This window comes from Ochotona princeps, chromosome 6 (assembly GCF_030435755.1).
Source record: "Ochotona princeps isolate mOchPri1 chromosome 6, mOchPri1.hap1, whole genome shotgun sequence".
NCBI classification, from domain to species: domain Eukaryota; kingdom Metazoa; phylum Chordata; class Mammalia; order Lagomorpha; family Ochotonidae; genus Ochotona; species Ochotona princeps.
The window spans coordinates 31,167,558-31,189,897 of NC_080837.1; the positions used below are offsets into that span (position 1 = coordinate 31,167,558).

General features: G+C 37.5%; 1 protein-coding gene across 2 annotated transcripts in view; it reads left to right on the forward strand.

Annotated features, from left to right (window-relative positions):
- Positions 1–22,340, forward strand: part of FBN1 (fibrillin 1) — a 227,834-nt gene that overhangs the window by 132,850 nt on the left and 72,644 nt on the right. For both annotated transcript variants that reach the window (XM_058665887.1, XM_004578093.4), the window contains 11 exons: positions 2,669–2,794; positions 4,399–4,521; positions 8,186–8,308; positions 9,370–9,522; positions 12,993–13,046; positions 14,434–14,559; positions 16,774–16,899; positions 17,455–17,574; positions 17,896–18,033; positions 18,916–18,966; positions 20,584–20,709. In XM_058665887.1, the coding sequence (XP_058521870.1) occupies positions 2,669–2,794; positions 4,399–4,521; positions 8,186–8,308; positions 9,370–9,522; positions 12,993–13,046; positions 14,434–14,559; positions 16,774–16,899; positions 17,455–17,574; positions 17,896–18,033; positions 18,916–18,966; positions 20,584–20,709 (1,266 nt within the window). The remainder of the gene's footprint in view (positions 1–2,668; positions 2,795–4,398; positions 4,522–8,185; positions 8,309–9,369; positions 9,523–12,992; positions 13,047–14,433; positions 14,560–16,773; positions 16,900–17,454; positions 17,575–17,895; positions 18,034–18,915; positions 18,967–20,583; positions 20,710–22,340) is intronic.

The window sequence follows — 22,340 nt, forward strand, 5'->3', positions numbered from 1 at the left end:
TTTTTGCTCTTCCTTCCCAGTACCATCACTCTGAAGAACAGTGCTGTGAAATCTGACAAGCATTGAGATTGTTTTAAAAGATGCTGCCGTGCCTGCAGGATCATCTGATTTTCACTACTTCTTGTGTCATTGTAATGACCTTTGGATGAGCCCGCTGAGTGGTAGAGAATGAGGTGTCCTTGGTGATTCAGAGACAGGAAAGTTTCAGGTGAAGTGGTATGCAGTTCATTTCTCAATGGAAAGGTCTTTAAGGCTGAGAAATAAGCCTGCAAGTCTAGACTGTTTATTTGTGTGGTCAGAAATTGCCATGGGAGAGTCTGAATCTCAGGCCCCACCTACTGAATCAAAAGCAGCATTAATTTTCCAAAGAACTGTTCCTACTCCAAAGATGAGTTTGCACATTAAAGTTTGAGAAACCTGCTATAAAATGGCCCCCCTCATAAAAATTTTCTTTCAGGTCTATCAGCTCATTAATTTATTAAGCCATTCAACATGCTTTTTATTAATGAGTTTTCCTGGGGCAGAAATAAATAAAATATACTAGTTGCCCTTAGGGACTCTATCAATAAATTTGACCAAAATAAACTGTATGATTAACACCATAAAGCAAGATGAAACAAAGCAAATATTGTTAAAATTCAATTCAAGTTAAGGTATGAGTTTTATATCACTGGAAAAAATTGACAGACATTAATAAGAGTTAATTTCATTGGATTTTTAAATCAAAATTGTTGCGTGTGAGTTGAAAATGTGTAGACATTTTAACAGTCTTACCAGTTTTGAACTCTTTAAATTTTATTCCATCATAGAATAGGTTCTCTGTGTTGTTTAGCTCATCACTTAGAAGTGACCATTTTGAACAGAAAAAAATCTGGGACAAGGAATTTTCACTTGCTTATCTTTCTATTAATGACCTGCTTCCTAAATTATACATTTGGGAAGGTTCAATATTTAACTAGATTGAAAACCTTCTAAATAGAGCTGCCTTTTAAAATAGCATATAAAAACAGTGTAGTGGGCATGTTGGAATAGTAGAATATAAAATATTAGTGTCAAGAGTGTTGAACTGTTAGATAAGCAGGGCCAGGCAGTCCGGGTGAGGTGGTGTAAATGTGTGTGTTGTCACCGATGAGGCATAATAGAGATGACCTACACATGAGCACTGTTTTCTTTAAAAGCCAGGACTAGGCCTCTCTAACATGAAGGGTTGAAGATGCATTCCCGTTATTTGGTAGATAAATATTGTCTCCACATGGTTCGTGAGACTATGAACTCAGCTTTAAAAAGTACACAAGAGGCTCATAGAGGGAACTGAAAAGATCCACTGAAACACAATAGAGGAGAAATTTGAATGCCAACCTTTTACTCCATCTTACAAGGCCATTGGCATTCTAAAATTGGTGACATGAGCAAAAGGTAAAGTCTTTACCCTATTTATTTTAACATGAGGTATCAAAAAATCACAAAACACTTCAAAAAAAGTCTCTCAAGAATCTGTGGGCTTTCCTACAATTTTTTTGGAGTATGGAGCAAGCTAGATTTTTAGCAAGGATTAGGAAACAAATGAGAGAGAAAAGGATCGTAGGCTGTTGGCACAAAGATCAGACAGAAGAGAAGCCCAGACTGCCTCAGCTGGTCCGATGACTTGTGTGGAAACCACTGCAGGATCTGCCCAGAAAGAAAGTGCGTCCTGAGGGTCATCCACAAGACACCAGGCAAACGCGGGGTGGACAGGATAACCCGTGTGCCGTGAATGCACATTCTTGTTCAGGGGTTGCTCAAGGTGCTCACAGGTCTCTGGGGACAGGCCCTGGGAACAATTATAGCCTGTGTATGCAAAGCAGTTTGTGTAAATCCTCTTTGATGTCCGTGCTGGTTTGTAGCTTCTAGAAACCGAGAGAAACCGATAATCCAGGGTTTCATGTGGTCCTCTTTGTGTTGATTAATAATCTTTAATAATTAATGTAATTCATAATCTGTACTAATTAATCTCTAAACAAGCGATCAGATACTGGTTATTCAATAATTGCCATTTTTAACATTTTCCTGTGAAGCTCTGTTGTTTGCTTTGGCATAATATTCAGCACAATAGGAAAAAAAGAAGTATATAGCCTCCTAGAACTAATATTTTATTGGCTAAATAGAATCCTCAAAAAAGTCATTTTTAAAGCCCCTAAGACTATATAAATAAATAAACTACAGTTGGATTGGAAGTATCACATGAAAGGTAGATATTTTCAGAGTTATGTGATTGAGGAATTTTAGGTGGAAATAAATGACGTGTTTCTTTTACAAAGCACATCTATTTTATTGTCCAGATACAGCTGTAAGATCGTCCTGTTTAGTCATGTGTTGAAAGATGCAAGCCAAAATTCAGTATAAATAATATATACTGGCTCAGTAAATTACACAGGAGGAAATGATAAAGAATGTTTTAAGAGTTGAGATTTAAGGAGTTTTATTAGAAATTAGCATCAGAATGAATGTGATTTTGCAGATATTTTCTGTCCTATACCTTTCAAACTCTGATCATTCTAAGCATTGCATTATTTGATATTAAAATGAAATCCAAAAACTTGAGGTCATGAATTTGAAAACAGAGAAGGAAGAGGTAACATAATTTTAAAACCCCGCACCACAGCTCTTTACTCCCTTTTTAACTTTGTAGACATTGACGAATGCTTACAGAATGGCCGGATCTGCAGTAACGGACGGTGCATCAACACGGATGGTAGCTTCCACTGTGTGTGTAATGCTGGCTTTCACGTCACACGAGATGGGAGGAACTGTGAAGGTAACAATAAAAAATGATTTTCTTCCTGTTTTGTCATTGCTTCAGTTTCAGGAGTCTTTAGTAAGGACAAGCCAGTTATTAAGTGAAAGGACTGAGTATCAAATACTGTATTTCCTGTTCTCTTCATTGAGAAACAAACCTGATTTTTCATAATCTTCTTTTTAGCTCATATATTTGCGAGTTAAATAACAGTTTAACATTCTTGTGCAGTCTCCTACTTACAGCTCCCTTGTGATGATGGAACTTTTGAAGCAGAAGTAATTATTTTCTAGTTTTATGCCATGCCTATTTGAGTTTTTTGGGGTTTTTTGGAAAAGGATATATGTAAGCTTGTATAGTCTCCAATCAGTGCTAGTCCTGAGCAAAAGTTCAGTGTCTTCCCAGTAATAAAATGCAACTAACCAATATCTGAAAATGTAAAATTAGCCTAAGAAAGACTTAGTACCAAGAGCTAGTCTTTTATATTCTATCTTGAATTGATCACTTTATTTTGAATTGGTCTGCTCCAAACTTTTGTCTTTTTTCCCTTGGCATTTTTTCCTGCATAGAAAATATGACTATTATTGTTGAGTTTTACCACATAGACCCTTAGCAAAAAGTGAAGAATGTTCCTTATCATGTTTCCCAATGTCTTTGGGAACAATCCCAAGAATCTATTCATACATTAGAAGAATTCCAAAATTGTTCTTTGAAACATTTTTGGCAAAATATTATCTCGGTGATTCAGCTCAAAGACTTAATGCCAAAATTCTCAGTGCGGTAGACACCTGTTTTAAAAAAAAAAAAAAAGGAAAAAAAAACATAAATTACTTTGGTCTGACTAAAGCCTCTAAGTGAAAACATATCAAGTCTAGAACAGCAAGCTAATAATATTTAATAAAGTAAGAAACTGATGAATTTAAAGACTGGTTTGTTATGCTCGGGGGGTTTGAAGGTTAGCTGGCGTGGCTACACTGCACACTCAAAGTCTGCATTTCACAAATCCATTTTTTCTTATCTCTTGGAGATTATTTCCAGTTACAAGCTGCCTTCTGATTTAACTTTCTAAAGAGTCAGGATGTAACCTTAGTTTACACATTTCAGATTCCATTAGTCTTAGTTTTCATTTTTTCAGTGTGTTTGAAAGAATAAGAATCTATGGAGTATCTATGCTCATCCGTAGTTTTTCAGATTCGAAAAATTAGGAAAATAAAAAAAGTTCTGGGAACAAGTTGCTATTCCTGAAGCAAATCTTGACAACTTCTGTTGAGTTAAATTTATATAAGTATGCATTTTAATTTAGATAAATTGTGTATATAAACATATAATCTGAAATGTTTTTGCACAAAATAAATATTTGATGGTTCCATTTTCCAAAAAAAATTCTGAAATTTCTGCTTACATACTAGCCCTATAATTTGCATGCACATGTGAAAACTTGAAATATGTATTTCACATGGCCTCTTTCTCTTTGTATGATGTAATTTGGATGAAAAATGGTCTTAGGTTATAATTTTTTAAAATAAATAAGCATGAATAAAAAGAAAAACAGAATTATATTCATCCAGGGTGGCTTTCTTTATAAGTTTACTCTTGGTACAAAAATGTATCTTTGGATTTTTCAGACATGGATGAATGCAGCATACGGAACATGTGCCTTAATGGAATGTGCATCAATGAAGATGGTAGCTTTAAGTGTATTTGCAAACCTGGATTCCAGCTGGCCTCAGATGGGCGTTATTGCAAAGGTTTGTGCTGTAAAGCTCTAAATAGATTTTTTTTCACTCTGCATTTTGTCTTTTTTGGACAGTTTAGAGCTTCTTTTCTTTTTTTAATTGACTGTTCCCCCACTTAAAGTGCCCCTAATTCTGATTTATAAAACCTGACTTAAACTCATTCTAAACTCCAGCCATTCAAAGAGCTACAATTTATATTCAGAAGGCTGCTCTTACTGTAGAAAAGACATTTTTTGGTCTTCCCAGAGAAGTCAGAAGACTCTAGCAAAAAATGAGCTGCACTGCCAACTGTTCTTCCAAAAGAAGTGAACACTGTTTTAGTAAGCTCAGATCTCCCTCTTGCATCCTACCTGGAAGCAGTTGCACTTGGTCTCCTCAGCGTCTGTCTGTGACTATTCTTCCAACTTCTCCTGGGCATTTCATTATAGACTCTCTTGTCCATGGTGAACTCTTTCTCCAGTTTTCCTCCAGATATCTTAAGAAATAGAAATCTTTTCATGGACCTTTTATTTATGCTTTGGTTACATAAACAAAAAAGGAGAACAGGATAAAATTAAACAGAAGAAATAAATCAAGATCTACTGTTTAGCTTGGTAACTTTTGAAAAAGATCTCATTGCGCCAGGTATTGAAACAAACAAACAAAAAAATGAGGATTATGGGTCTGGGTTCTTGAGAACGGGGTACCAAAAGAGTAGTGGAGGAGAAATGACTACTGTACTTAGGCACTAAATCTGAGGGATAACCAGGCTTCTAAAAGAATTTTATACTCAAAGCAAGTCCAGAAAATCTGCTCAAATTCTATAGTTAGAGCACTTGTTCATTATTTCAGATAGGTAAGTGCCCTTAATGGACACCTTGGGAAAGTGTCTCAGAGGAAAGAAAGCCTTGTGACTACCAAGTGCTTGGCCAGATGTGCTGTTTCTCCAGGCTTACTGAGGTTCTAGCCTTTGGTTGTTTACCTACATTTTCTATGACCTTCACATCAATGGCTCTTAGTATTGTGCAAATCCGTCTTTGCAGCAAGGGAAAAACAGTTGCATTTTTCCATTTGACACAGGAAAATACTTTTTGTAATTTTGCTGAGAGAAATTTACCTGGGAAGACTGGGTTAACAGATAGACATACTCTACATTGTAAGACAGCCTAAAACAAAGTATCAAATTGTGCAAATTAGGTTTTGTACAAGTAAAAAGGAAAGGGGAAGGAATGATGGCTGGAATATTTGGAATTTGGCTTCAAAACAAAATAACAGAAGGAAATGTGAAAGCCGCTTTGTGAGCAAACCTTCTGCAAGAACACACACTCTTCATGCTGATGCACAGAGCACACTGAGGTTCACTTCAAGGGCACACAGACACTGGTGACCTGGTGCAGCCTCTTGGGAGTAAGTGGGGCCAATAGATAGTGTTGTTTCAGAAGACAGTGTGACCTCATGGATGAAAGCAGGTTTCACAACTGCTGGCAACCAGTGAAATAGTCTGTTATCAATAAGTGGATTGTTTCATTCATTTGAAAATGCTGCTGATTTTTTAAAGGTTTATTTTATTTATTTATAAGTAGGAGTTGCACTGAGAAAGAGGGAGAGAGAGAGATCTTCCATCCATTGGCTCACTCCCCAAATGGCCATAATGAGTGGGGCTGGGCCAGGACAAAGTCAGGAGCCAGGAGCTTTGTCAGGGTACCCCATGTGAGTACAGGGGCCCAAGGATATGGGCCATCTTCCTCTGCTTTCTAGGGGACGCTAGCAGGGAAATAGAAACAGCCAGGGAAATAGAACAGCCAGGACTCAATTTGGTGCCCCTAGGGGATGCCAACATTACAGGGGATGAGTTAATCCATTACGTGATACTGCTGGTCCCAGGTGCTGATGATTTTAATGGTGTGCTCTGACTTTAGCATTCTGGCTTAAGGAAGAGGGGCTAGGGAAGATGAGAGACAGAGAGATCTGTATTGCTATCTGTGTGTATAGGGCATAGATAGAACACATGTATTATAATAGGATTCAAGGAAGAAATGAAAAAGTAATCCCTTTTATGCTGAAGTTCTTCTTTTTATAGTTTTTGTTATTATACCGAGGACAAGACTTTCACTTAGCTCTAAGAACTTGATTCTTAGCCCACAAAGATGTGAGTGTTCAAAGCTGAACCAGCGATGCTCTTAATTGCTATGGATAAGTAATCTGATGAGAAACATGGCTTCTCTCATCACTTTTTTTAAGATTTATTTAATTTTATTGGGAAGTCAGATATACAGAGAGGAGGAGAGACAGAGAGGAAGAGCTTCCATCCACTGATTCATTCCTCAAGTGACCCTAACGGCCAGAGCTAGACTGATCTGAAGTCAGGAGCCCAGAGCCTTTTCCAGGTCTCCCATGCGGGTGCAGTCTCATGGGTTTGGGCCATCCTCGACTGCTTTCCCAGGCCACAAGCAGGGAACTGGATGGGAAGTGGAGCTGTCAGGATTAGAGCCAGCACCCATGTGGGATCCCAGTGTGTGCAAGGTGAGAACTTTAGCCACTGGACTACTGTGCCAGGGCCCCATCACCTTCTAAAAATTGAGACTACTGACTCTGAATAGTGTTATATTCCTCTGGATCTATGGTATATCTCTGTGCCTACTGAAAAGCTTTTGTTTTTCCTTTCAACCGCAATCACACTGTTTTATTGTAGGTTTGCTCCTGAACAAAAGATGACCTGAGTAACTGAACCAATTTGAATTCATGTACTTTAATATAACTGCTGTTTTAATAACAATATGTATGCAGAATCTTGGACCAGCTGAATATATTTGGTGCCAAATAACACAAGCTGAGCAAAGCATAGAGGTGTTTCACTCTCAATTTGCCTTTTTAAGGTCAGAAGAAAGAAAATAGTTGTCTGCACTAGTTACTCCTGCAAGTTGCTGCTGTTAAAATGCCTTGCATATAAGTATCACATATTTTCCAAGAGACAATTTGTTAGCTTTTCCATTTCCCTGTTTTAAGAGGGAAGCTCTCACTACTACCTAAATGTATATTTGTGATACCGTAAGATACTTGTAATGTTTGAGGAAGAATTTTCCTTGCTGGATTCCTATAGCTTATAGTGCTGTTTTGGTCAACGAAGATCATTAAAATCATGTATTCCTTCTCTATGATTTCCCATCAAGTTTTAGTTGTGCATTTCTTAATGGTAAGCTAATTGTCCCAGAGAGCTAAGGTGTGGCTAATACTGGAATGGACTTCAATCTGGGTGTTGAATCCAAAAAGGAAACGCTTCCTGCTGAGGTCAAAGATGCAATTGCTTGTGGGATTTCTGACAGAGCTACCCTGCTATGTGTGCAGTACACAAAGCCCTTTTACAGAGTCATTTGTCTCCTTTCTCCAGTTCTGCTCTGACATTTACAATTCTTATTTTTGCTTGATTTAGAAAAATATCTTAAGATGATAGGATTGAATAATAACCATATTATTGATCTAGCTTTTATGGAGAAGTAATAAACTCAATGATTAAACTCTTGATTTTGCTATTATTAATTCAGCAGAAAATGAGAGTATATCTAATTGAGCTATTTTTGTTTATGCTGCCTCTTAATCTGCATCTTCCCCTTTGTCATGTGTTAAATATAATTGTAAACATGTTGCAATTGTAGGTAACAGTCTCTTCATTTTTACTGAGTGTCACTCTCTACCACAGATATTAATGAGTGTGAAACACCTGGGATTTGCATGAATGGGCGTTGCGTGAACACCGATGGCTCGTATCGCTGTGAATGCTTCCCCGGGCTGGCCGTGGGTCTGGATGGACGTGTCTGCGTCGGTAAGAAAAAGCTGTGACAGCACTTATCCATCATCAAGACCCATCCATAATAAATACATTCTACTGTAACAGGATATAAGAGATAGTTACTGAAGTAACCAACCAATAAGATCTGTTTTCTCCTTGCATAACTGTGTTACTTTAAGGAAGGAGAGATGAGCTGAGATAAATGCAAAGCAAAGTCACCCCCACATCTCCTTCTCAACTTTCCCCACTGTTCTCATGGTAGTCCTCAGTTTTCCCCAATCCTTGTTTGCTGATAATGATCAATGTCATTGATCTACATACTCCATTTATCTTACAGTGAACATTTCATTTAAAAGAGAATTAAAGGTCTAAGAGAAGTACAGAATGCAAAGGATAGGATGAATAATCCAGAAATGTAGGTAATAATAGTTGTATGTGGCTTTGTAAGAAGCAAGAGAATTGTTGAGAAGTAGATGTGAACTTTACCCATATTATTTTAAGACAGATAGTCAATAATCATGTTGAATTGAGAAAGGATTAGGCATAACTAGAAATTCCCTCCCTGGTGGTAAATATAACACTACTTAGTTTGACCAACATCTGTAGATTAACATAATGAACCTTTAACAGATTAAATTTTCACTCTGTTTTTTTAATTACACCTAATTTAGACATTGAGTAAGTCATTGTAAGTAAAACATAAATAAATCATGTTTATTTGAGGGTAGACCTCATTCCTCATACAGGTCTGAGTCATCATAATGTGATGAACATTCATTCATTATTCGTTCAGCATTTATTAGCCTCCTGCTCTGTATAGGCCTGGAGAAGATATAATTGCAACACTTAAGGACTCACAATTTGGTAAATTATGATAATCTGTAAACCAACTGAGTCTAGCATTGGGTTCCAATGCTTGGAGCTAAACGTGTTTTTGTATTTGTTGTTATCTTCCTGTTGAACCCTAATACCCGAGGCATTCTCTGAGCTAGAACAGAGGTGATGGCTAAATAAAGCCAGTTTCACCTTAGGCCTGGGGGATTCTCATTTGTGTAACATGGCAGTGTGTTGAAAGACATCTTCTTTCTTTATAGACACCCACATGCGGAGCACGTGCTATGGTGGATACAAGAGAGGCCAGTGTGTCAAACCCTTGTTTGGCGCTGTTACTAAGTCTGAATGCTGCTGTGCCAGCACTGAGTATGCCTTTGGGGAACCTTGCCAGCCATGTCCTGCACAGAATTCAGGTATGTGTATCGCTGAATCAGACTGCTAAGTTTCTCCCACCATCTATACTCTTGAGTTTTAAGGAAGTCACAGGGAAAGACCGCATTATGCAATCTGGCTACATCACTTGTCCTGAAGTCTTGGTAGAGGCCAGCCAGTGTTTAATCCCGGCTTCTCACACAGATCTCACAATCAGAATAGGCAGGGCATTCAAGTCTCCCTCACCTCAGTAATGTTCATGCTCTTTGGAATACATGCAACTTGCCTTATTTTCTAAAAAAAAAAATATAATTTTGCATTTAACAGGAATTGACTATTATAAAAGCAAAATTTTACACTGTATAAAAATAAATACTTCTCAGATTATCTGAATATTTCCAACAGTTTTCTGGATGGCCATTAGTGAATTTTGTTCACATCTCCTGTGTTGATTTTGGTGTGCTTTCTTTAAACGGTTTTATTCAAACTTGGGGAAAAAATATTTTGCTGCAGCTGAGGTGGTATGGTGTGGTAGGAGAACTGGACTGCAAGTCGGAGTTCTCCTGTCCAGTCCATGCAGACAAATTATTTAACTGAAGTTTTAGTTCATTGTGACTTTTTTCTAATTGCATTTTTTTTTCATCTACCTTCAAAAGAATTTTCAAAAAAGCTTACATTCAACATAGGAAGAAAATGGAATAACATGAAAGAGGAAGCCCCAGTCTTCTCATTGCAAAACAAGTTGCCTTAGATAAACCAAGAAATCCATCAGGCCAAAGTAGTTTATCACAGTTAGACTAATAAATTCAATATGTGAGCACAATTTCAAGGCAGCTTGGCAGTTGATTTCTAATTTTCTAAATTAGAGTTTGGTTTTAATATTAGGTAAAACATGTACCCAGAGTGGTCAGTTCACACACAAAATTTAGTCAGTTCATTTATGCCTTAAAAATTGAATTAAACATTAATACTTGAATTTTGACAAGTTATTTTTTAAATGATGGTATTTGAAATTTAGGGTTAGAAAAGTATTCTTTGAGAAGCTGAGAAAGTAAAATGGAAGACTTTAAAATAATTGAGAGATGCCAATGAAAAGGAAAATAACTTTATTCTGACTGATTACTTCATCTGGTGAATAATATACAAATTATTGGTTTATGAGTGATCGATAATCAGTTAATTGTTTCAATTATATGCGAATATTCTGTTAAATTTACTTCCATATAACTTTATAGCTATATATTATTAATATCTTTTTATATCACATTAGCTTTTCAAAGTAATTTTCTTGTGCACTTTGAATTTACAAGACAGTTACAAAGCATGAAAACTGGCAGACATAAAAACAGGTGATTTGTTCACAAGTTGAAGGAATACGGAGCCAAGACTTAGACTCCTGGCACCTTGTTGCATAGAGTTCTTTGTCTTTACTCCTTTCTTTGGACCAGGTGAATCTCCAAAGGATTCTTATGTTATGTAGGGCAATGACATGGGCTTTCAAAAAGACATTTAATAGAGACAAGATTTCTTTATCAGGGTAGCTTAAGTAGAGTTAAACCTGAGTTTCAATAATTTTCATTTAGCATTTGAATGAGTTTACCCAGAAACATTGTATCTGTGGAAGGGGTTGCATTCCATTCAGCTTCCCCATCTCTTTGCAAGTGCCAAATCCTGCAAAATCCGGAGGTAGGATATCCCTGATTTCAAGAGAGAAGTAAAATGTTTCAAAAGATGGACTGAAGAAATCTCCAGGAGTGCCTTTAGTCCGTTGAGTAGGAAGTTCCAACCATGGACCATCTAAAGCCCATCCTTGTACTCTGCAAGTCAAGTGGGGTACTGCTGGAGCTGATTCTCACTGACTGCAGGAACAGATTCATAGTGGGTCAGCAAAACCTCTCAGTCTTCAGGTAATAGTATGCACTCCTCACTAATACTGGTGGAGTGAACCCACGTGAGCATAATACTAGAAATTGCTCTCATAAGTTAGCCCAGCAACACCCACCACGTATTCTGAGCTTGAACCACACACACAGTTACCTATTAGTAAATCTGTAGAACTATCATATGATGCACATATGATTATCTCCAGCTTGTAAAAGAGGAAACTGACAGAAGGAGAGACTTGGTCCTAAAGCCCCTAGTGATAAATAAGCATTGCCATTGCCATTCAAACCTTGGATGATTTGAACTCACAATAGAGAATAGTCAAGTATCAGATGCTGCCCAAATGGAAAACCATGAAAACAATAATTTACTTCCATGTAGGACAAGCATCAGGTAATCTAAATTAACTGTAAAATTACTTTTTACAAAATTGGCATGATTCTGGGTTTTATTTATTGTTACTTTCTCCTGTTATTTCCTGAGAGCTTTAATTAATTGCTGATGTAGAACAAAAAGGACCTATTTTAAGCTTTCATAGATTTGCCGCCCCCCATTTTTACAAGGTTTTACAGTTTTCACTGCTTTTCTCAAATTGTCATTTGCGTGAAGACACAGGCTCTAAAGCAGTAACCTTCATTTTTTGGTTTGTGTGACCTGTGTGCATCTGTTGTCCTAGGAATGCAGAGTAGAAGAACCACTGGCGTAGCAATGAGGGCTTGTCATCCATCCCCTGCAGGAAGGCCCAGGCCTAATATCCAGTCCTCTTATCACCTCACTGATTTGCATTTGACCATGAAACAGTGGCTGCCAGAATCCATCAGGACCTAAAGGAACACTTTAACATCTTTCCCTCAAAGTACAATTCCAGTTGGCTCTTCATTTTTATCATTCACTCATATGTTCATATAAAATTCACTGAAATTGTCTGAGAAACATTACATACTTCTAAGAAAGATAATCTGATCCCATCAAAAATTGGGAAACGTTTCTATACCTCAGATGTTTCAGTAAGGTTGTAGTTTTAACATTTAAGCAATACTGTCTCTGGATTGATCACAGAGAGTAAGTATGGCATTCTAATAAATATTAACTTCAAGAATACACTTCAGTGCAAAAATGGATACTGTGTTGTTCTTGTGGGACCAGGCTAGAGAATTTGCAGAGAGAAATGAGAACATGTCAAGAAATTGATTCTACTGAAAAAAGCAACTATCATTGAGAAACAAAATTACTCCCACGATGGTGGGAGAGTTTTATTAGCAGTGAAGAAACCACATTTTAACAGGCACATTTCACTCAAAGTATGAAGTTTTCCCTGGTGAACAAAATCAAATTATACAAAAAAACCCCCACACCTTTTCTGAAAATGATTTGCACACACACAAAAAAATGGCTATAATTCACCCTTGTCCTCAAAGTCATTTTCTTCAGTGATGCGGAACTTTTAAAATGGGAGCCTGGTGCATAGGTGACTCTCTAAGGGGGCTTGGTGGGGGGACCTCCTATTCCATTATGGCTTAATTCTGGTTCTACTCACTTTGGAAGAAATGATGTGTGCACAGTTAAGGGCAAGATCAATCTGTGCTGCAAACAAGGGGATCATTTACTATCTGTTAATTTATTGCAGCGGAGTATCAGGCACTCTGCAGCAGCGGACCAGGAATGACATCAGCAGGCAGTGGTAAGGACTCAGTTCAGAATTTACTACCTAAGCATGTTAACCCTCTGGATTTTCTATGTTTCCTTCGATAACAGCCCGGCATGACTCTCTCTGGCCATCACTGCATGATGTATCGTTCATGTTGTAGAAGTCCTCAATGGCAGACTGTGGCACAGTGGGTTCTAGGGCTGCTGTGTGTGTGTGCAGGGCTTGGTTTCTGAAGAGGCTGAGCACTGTTCCAGGGTGGCTGATCGTGGACTAACATTGCTTGTTTTTGAGATGGGGCAGGTTGGTACTGTCAAGTGTAATTTGAGATTATGGACTTGTTGCATTATCATCCATGTGCATTCTGAGTGATTTCTTCAAGCTGTCAGATGGCAGTCGGGAGTCATATGTTGTAGACAGCGGCGAGACTTGGAAGAGATTGAAATATTTGTTTACAATTGCTAGAACTAGAGAAATATGGAATTGTTATAAAAGAGAATTGGAATATGTGTAAAGAAGTGTAGTAAAAAGAGGATGATTTAATTACACAACTATATGATTTAATTTAGAGGAGTTAGGGGAAAGATGGACTTCTTGGATTGATTATCAGTTTATTCTATATAATTAAGTGTATCATTCTATTCAGTTGAAAATGAGGGAAAAGGAGAAGTACGGAAATTTACAATAAAAAAGAAGCTACTGGGGAATAATTGTGAACTGTGGTAGGAACTTAAAGAAGATAATGAAAGTTAGCTACATTTTGTGGAAGAGTAGAGGAGCCTGGGGCTCCTTTGAGATTATCCATTCATAGTTCATAATGCATTGTGGATTCTCCTTCACTAATAAAGCTTTCTATAATCTGTGAGATTCAGGATGGAGGACTAGTATTATCTGGGAAAAGCTTTTGTTTGAACTGGCTTTGACCGACAAAGAGGCCTTCCCATGCATTCCACACAAAAAGAAGAGGACCTTATAAAATATAAGTTTGATGTTGGGAATGGACTGACTCCCAACATCCCAGTTTTTAGGATGAGAGTGGTGGCAATGTGGAAGGCATTTTGATCAGCGAAGGGTTGAGTGTGGTGAGATCAGTTGTAGAGACTTGGCCATGGAATTGATCTATTTTTCATCTTCGTGCTTGAGCCAAGAAAAGTATAGGCAGTCTCTTTCAGCTTCATTAAATATTGTTAATCATGTCATTTCAGTTCAGATGCCAAGTCCCTTTCCGCATCTTGTGGATGAGTTTTCTTAGAATTCAGAGTATCTTACCGTGAGAAAAGAGATCATGCTTTCTCTTCGAAGTCAATTCTTAATTTTTTCAAGGAGGTCCTAAAATCATTGAATTTATTGTTCTATTTGTAACTGTTGATTCGATAGTTATTTTAAAAAGTTGTTGATTTATACATTTTTTTTTGTGGTACAGATATAAATGAATGTGCTTTAGATCCTGATATTTGCCCAAATGGCATTTGTGAAAATCTCCGTGGAACCTATAAATGTATATGCAATTCAGGATATGAAGTGGATATAACTGGGAAAAACTGTGTTGGTAAGAAGATTAACATTTCATACATAATGCTTCCCTCTTTTGTTGCTTGAATGAAACTTCCTTTGAGTCCCTCACTGGACTGCGCATGTTATACTTTAGATATCAATGTGGTAGGTATGTGTCTTGAGGAATAAGATTGACATAGTGAATCTAGCCACATGTTGGATTCACTCCGTGAAAGAGAAGACCCACATGTAAAGAAAATGGGAAGATTCTGAGCTTTACTTTGTGGCTAAAATTTTCAAACAGAGAAGCAGCTCCTTTCCCAACCACTTATTAGATTTGATCAGAAAAAAACACAGCTTACTTTCAGTAATAATTACTCTTTGTTAAGTTTAACAAATACAATTTTTGATATCTTAACAAGTGCCAGCCAGTGACTACATCATTTGGTTGGGAAGGAAATGGTCAATTTTGTTTCTTCAATATTCTCCAGTTCTCCAGATGAATATTTTCTGGAATATATTGTCCATTCTGTAGTTCAGTGACAGTCTTCTTTGGGTTGTCAAGGTAGAAGTTGGGTTTCTAAATCCAGAATATTGATATCCATGGGAATACTTCAAGATGTACCAAAACCACAATAAAAGTTAGTTCTTCTTGATTTGGAGGCCAAACAAGTTTTTACATAAAAAGCATATCTTTATTGGAGTAGGGTGAACATTAATTTAATAAGATAAAATTGGAGACTTCAAAATAGTTTTCTACTTTCCAAAGATTGTGTAGCCTTTTCCCTTCTTTTGCCATTAATGCATTTTTAGTGTGTGTGTTTGAAAAGTACTGTTCTACATATTCAGAACATGCAATTATTCAGAGTTGATATACACATGCAAGTCTTAATTTTCATTCTTTCAATATGTAACCTAGCAAAGACGAGATATTTTTTTTGAGTGCTGGATTCAACTATTTTCTGTCTAGACATCAGAGAGTCACTGTCTTTTCTGACTCATGAAAAGGAAGTTCTTTTTTTTTTGTAGATTTATTTTATTTATCTGAAAGACTGAGTTACAGAGAAAGAGCAAGAGCAATAGAGATGAAGAGAGATTCTTCCTTCCAGTGGTTTACTTACCAAACGCCTGCAGTAGCCAGGGTGAGGCTGGGTTGAAGCCAGAAGTCAGGACCATCTCTTGGGTCTCCCACTTGGGTACCAGGGTTCAAGGGCTTTGGACATCTTCCACTGATTTTCCAAATCAGCAGAGAGCTGAGTGGGAAGTGAAACAGCCAGGACTTGAAGCAGTACCCATATAGGATATTGGCATTGCAGGCTTGTGGCTTTACATCTTAAGCCCCAACACTGTCCCTAAGGAAACTCTTAACCTTCTTATGTCCCTAAGCATCCAGTAAATTATTGTGTTTAACAAGTCTGTTACTTTACCATTTGGAGGCCTCTGGTGCTGAGTATTCTTTGGAAAAGCATTAGCATTTTTTTCAAAGGTCATTTTGGTAGAATTCTCAGCATATTGTTTGCTCAAACAATATCACTTAATACTTGGCTTTCCCACATTTTAAGTGTGGGAAATAAGTGTAATGAATGTGGTGCTGATTCAAGTGTATCCACTGCTGTGAACTATGTGTGCAGTTCCACAGTGCTCTGCGACTCCTTTGTGTCAGGACTGCTGACATATCCAGTGAGATCTCGTCAGCATCTCTCAGTGTGCTGTGGAATATAATTATAAGGTAATACCTTAAAGGTGGGCTTCTTAGGATAGGTACATTATTCAGCTGAGACTGAGGATTTTTTCTCAACACTCTAAATTCCCCAAGACAGTTGTAGACTTTGCAGACAGATTCAGGATTTATAAATGTAACTGGAGACTACATAAATTATGCTAATGAAGAAATACCTATCTTGTAACTAACATATATCAAAATTGACCACGCTTTCTAAATATTTATTTAGTTCTTGAAGTCAATGTGATTAATCCTTTTAATTATGCAACACTGAAGCAATTATATAAGGTGAAGATTAATGGTTTCCAGAAGTGAATTGCTGCCTAGTGACACCAGACTTTGTAGATATCTGGTTAAATAACCAAACCAAGCTCCTATTTTTTTTCCAAAATGGGGCAATTGAAGCCAAAATTGGTGATCCACATGGGTTACCTCTTTGTGTAAACTGATTATTTCATTATGACTTAAAGACCTGACCTAAAAGAGGAAGGAAATTATGTTCAGTGGATGAGCTCCTTTAATTGTTAATTTTCATTGCCTTTCCAGATATTAATGAATGTGTACTGAACAGTCTTCTCTGTGACAATGGACAATGCAGAAACACTCCTGGTAGTTTTGTCTGTACGTGCCCCAAAGGATTTGTATACAAACCCGACCTCAAAACCTGTGAAGGTAAGTATGTTTGTTGTCATACTACGTGCTTTGCTGGTTCGGGAAATATCATTAGAGAACACTAAGAATGCATTGGATTCACTTCTGTTTTACACAGTTGTGCCAACGTAAGTGAAACTCCTTCGTTCTAAATGGCACTTGTACATTCTCCATAAGCTACTGATGATATTTATCTGCAAAAGACATTTTATCATTCACATATTTTGCATTTCAATGCCACTTAAAAGTGTTCATTTTGAATTTGACTTTAATTGGCATTTTAATTGCCATAATTTAATAGGTGAAGAAAATCTTACATCTGCTACATTTGAATTAGCAATTCAGAAATCACAATGCATTTTCTTGACTTCTTCTGAATAAAAAAGATTAACCAAGCACCAGATTATAAAAATGTACACAGTTACTATTTTGATATTGTGTCTAATTTAGAGAAAATATTAAGATCAGTGTTGCTGTTTAATGAGCAATGTGTGGCAGCATTTGAGGCTGACATTGAAGTACTCATTTATGCTTGAGACTGGTTTTTGCAGTAATGCCGACCTGTTTTTGTTTCAGACATTGATGAATGTGAATCAAGTCCATGCATTAATGGAGTCTGCAAGAACAGCCCAGGCTCTTTTATTTGTGAATGTTCTTCTGAAAGTACTTTGGACCCAACAAAAACCATATGCATAGGTATTTATCTTACTGAGAATGATTTTTCTGTGTTTATCAATACTGGCATAGTTATGTGTTAATGAACCTTTAAAAAGACCAGAGAATATCATTATATGCTTAGATTACAACTACTAAAAAATAATACTTATGTGTGAATGAACCTTTAAAAAGACCAGAAAATATCATTATATGCTTTGATTACAACTGTTAAAAAAATAGTTTTAAAAATGGATTGTTATGTCTTGCTTTGATATCTTGTTCTCTTGTAATTCCAGTGTGAATGTTTGAATTTTTTATGTAGTCCATTCTTTTAATTTTTATGTATTATTCTTTTGGCAGAAACCATCAAGGGCACTTGCTGGCAGACTGTCATCGATGGACGGTGTGAGATCAACATCAATGGAGCCACCCTGAAGTCCCAGTGCTGCTCATCGTTGGGGGCTGCTTGGGGGAGCCCGTGCACCATATGCCAAGTTGGTAAGAAAAGTAGATGTGTGTGTGTTTTCTTTACTCTTTGCATAGAACAGGGAACCCAGTCCTTTTTTAGGTTCATGTGGGAATTTGAAACGATCTAATTTTGATGTCCTCAATGAAGCAACTAGCAGAGCAGAAAAAAAGAAAAGTATAAAGGACAATGGTTTTAAATGATTTAGTTGATTCTTTTCTCCCCTTACCACCTCACCCGCACCCCTCCCTGAAGTGTGGTTAGCTCATGTTGCTTTTCTGGAGTACCAATGCCTCCTATAGGGAACCTGGTGGTTAGGAACCTGGTGGTTAGGAGTCCTTAGCTTTTTATACAAATGTGTGCTCTTCCCACAAACTAATTGATGTAAAGGAGCTACTGCTCCTTAACTAACCTCTTGAAGGATTGCTGATGAGCTTCTCATGCTCTGCGATGCTAAGGTTTAAGAGCCTTGCTCACAGCTTTGCTGGTTGAATGTGTAGATATATAAATGTGTGAGTTTATTTGGTGTGAATGCTGCAGGGCATAAGCTGTTCAAATGCTAGACTGCATTTTTCCATATTCCTTTCACAGTAATCCTACAGTATAATTCCAATTTGCAGGGTAACAGTAAGAGAGAAGTCTATATTGATTTTCTCTCTTAAGCTGTCACCTTTGCAAGATCTGTGATGTAATTATGTATCTTCTAGGATATCTTTTGGGAATTGTACTGTATCTGAGGAAACATTTCATTATTATTCTTTCTCACCTATGCAACCTCCAAAACACTTTATCTCATGCTTATTCATAGCAACAAAGTCTAATTCATGTTCCAGATCTAGTTTCATGTTTTTTACACTATGTCATAAGTACCAAATCTGGATATTGTTATCTCAAATTTGTTTTGTTTTTCATAGATCCCATATGTGGTAAAGGATATTCAAGAATTAAAGGAACACAATGTGAAGGTATTTCCGATTATTTATAGATCAGACACTTCTGTGTGCATGAAGAATGCTCGTGTTAATTTTGACTGGTTAAAATGCTCATGTAGCTTCATGGTGAGAAATATGCAGTATTAAGAAGAAATAATGAGAACTGCAGAACAGACAGATATTAATTTCACAAGCATGTCTGTGCTATTGCCAGTATCAGATGACTACGACCAAAGGACAGGATGGTGGAATATATTTTAGGCTAACTGCAGTTTAGAGCAATTGCACTTCCAAAGTGCTAATTATCTACCAAAAGAAAAAAGCAAAGTTTTCATGAGACTGTAAAATTTACATTTTTCTTCGTTTGCCATGGGGTTTTGTTTGTTTGTTTGTTTCATGGTAATGGACAATTTGGAAGACTTGACTGTGTTGCCCCTTTGTTGAATGTGTACGTGGATTCTCTCCAGTTGCTGTGGCTGTTTCTCACGGAGTCACAAGTAGACATAGATCATGGTGACTAACACAACCTGACATGACACAGCAGCTGAAAAATTTTAAAAACAGCAATTAGTCCCATATGTGGGTTGAAATACAGTGGGGTTTTTTTCTGTTAAAACAAAGAGGAACACTCAAACCCCACCCTAGATCTTGCTTTCCAAATGATGACGGAGTCCTTTGGACCTTCTCTGGTCCAGACCCACTGTTAATATCTGACTTGATCTCAGCAACACATTTTGGGGCATAAGTACCACAACAACCCAGAAAGGTGAAACCTGTACTGCCTACCCTCATTTATATCTGTCTCTTCCAAGGAAAGATTTAGGGGAAAAAACACCTTCATGTTTCTGGCCTGGAAAGTTATTTATTATAAATAGAGACATAGTATATTTGAGCTTCTTAACTAATGCTCTCTCTGTCTTGGCATTAGCAAGTAATGTGCTTTTCTTTGGATTAACTTGATGGTGAATATTTTTCCAAAATTAAGTGCAGAGAACATGTTGCTCTTCACTAAGCAAACTGGAGAGGATTGGTACGTTTGAGAGCAATCAGGCAGATGAATGAACGTAAGATCTTTTGATTCTTCTCCAGCTGGGACCACCAAGGCACTGATCAAGCGGTCTGAGACCATTGCTAAGCAAGAACTCAGAATCCCTGTGCTGGGACTTCTTAGCATTTCTCGCAAGAAACGCTTGACTGGCCCACTTATTCTCAGATTGATCTTTTTATAAGTTCACCCTCAAGGCATTTATTCTTTGCCAGTTTGAAAGACTAGGTTTCTGTTTCTCCATTTATTTCCAGGCATCTGATCTCATAAAGCTAATTACATAGTCTCCTGGGAAGCTTATCTGAGATGTCCACAGCAAGCAGAGCTGTTCCAAGAATTCACACCTGCTCCCTGTCCAACTTAAAAGTTGTATCCTGAGATGGATGGGGAAACTCTGTATAGTTAGTAATGGGTAGGCTCAGTCAAGTTTCTTTTTCAGGTACCCCAGAAATACTACATGAATTATTTGGAGAAGAAATTTTGTTTCTACATAGAGATAAATTGTGTTCAAATTGGCCTTTGTGTTGTGACAGTAATTATGAATTTAATAGTGGAATAATGGCAGTTATTTTACAGATAAGTTAATGATTTTAAACATTTTCTAGATATCGATGAGTGTGAAGTGTTTCCAGGAGTATGCAAAAATGGCCTGTGTGTGAACACTAGGGGCTCCTTCAAGTGTCAGTGCCCTAATGGAATGACTTTGGATGCCACAGGAAGGATCTGCCTTGGTAAATACTGAACTCCTGATTTTTTTTTCTGCTGGTCATGTCTGAAAGGTCATTAAAACTCAGTAGCGATGTCGTTGGGCAGTTGATTCCATGTATAGACACACATTCCAAAACTCAGCATGTGTCTTAGGATCCATAGTGAATTCCTGGACAAATAACATTCCTAACTGAGCTTTGTATTCATTCTTTAGAAGCATACAGAGCAAGGTCACAAGAAGTTTTAATCCTTTATTATTATGTGACTTTCTTTAATGACTACCATCAATTGTTACGCCAGAGGTCCTAAATGGGTACTCAGACAACTTGTACTACAGAATACAAGGTGGGAGTAGAGCTGAACAACATTAGTATGTAATGGGATGCTCCGGCACCTGCTCTTCTAGACATCCCTTCTGTTGACTGAAGAAGATAGGTCCTAGCAGGAAACACCTTTGGGTATTAGAAGATAAAATGTTGCTGTGCAGTGAACCCGGAAGAGCCTGCAACTATTGGCTTTGCCAGCCATGCTTGGATTCTCTGTAGCAATTGCTAGAACCTAAGGCCTGCAACCTCTTCCCTAGGAAGTGGAAAAGAACACTAGACTATAAAGTAGAGCTCTAATACATGGACTTTAGAATCCTAAGTCCTTATAATGGATCATTTATAGTCATGCTCGTGGAGTCTGAAAGACTGCTTCTTATGTTACCACTATGATTTTGATGGCCAGGAGCATATCCACTGGACCCTTGAACTTGTGGTTTCTGAGTCCATGACCCTGGCAGTGATGCTCACCTATACTGTGTAACTGAAACTGCATCACTCTCAAAAGAAGCTTGGTGAAAACCTCTTACAGGTGGTTAAAGAATGATGTGCAGTGTAGAGATTTGTATCAGTTACAAATTACAACTAACTACTGGATGTGGCTTGTAGTGCAAGCAATGTAGGATGGAAAAGACAATTTGAAAACCAAAGTCTTTGTAGCTAAAACAGTCAGTTAATCACATTCTGAATCAGTTTCTTTGTCTAGGAGGAGTCAACACTGAATAGAAACCTTCTTCCAGGTTCTTGAGTTGAAAGAAACTCCAGTGTTTAATTTAGGATTCATTTAAATAATATCCATTCTATTGTAGGCAACCTGTGTAAAGTTTTCCAGGAAGTTACTAACGTTAGTGGATGCTCATGTACCTAGAGGAATGATTACCGACCTCATTGGGGAGGAGAAAGAGAAGTAAGATAGGTCTTGCGTGTTTGAATACTTTTATCATTTTCAGATGCAAAATCTCACTGAAACTCACATCTCCTGAGGGAAGATGTAACATCATGTAACATATCCAGAGATTCAGGCTAAGGGATACCAATTGGTCCAAGACAAGCAACTTTGTTGCACAATACAACCAACCTGCAGGTCCTCTGACCCCTGGATTAGTGTTTCTACTCTTCATTCACATCCCATCACTTTGGGGAGTGGGGCTGCAAGCATCCCTGTGTATCCCAAAAACTGTGCAAATAATCACATAAATTTAAAGAGTGGATTTTTTTTTTCATCTTTAATCTGAAGTAGGTGAGTCCTCATTCTGAAGTTAACCATTCCTCTCTCCAAAAATCAGTAAGATGTGACGGGAAAGCCGGTGACTGAGCCTAGTTTGGTTTTC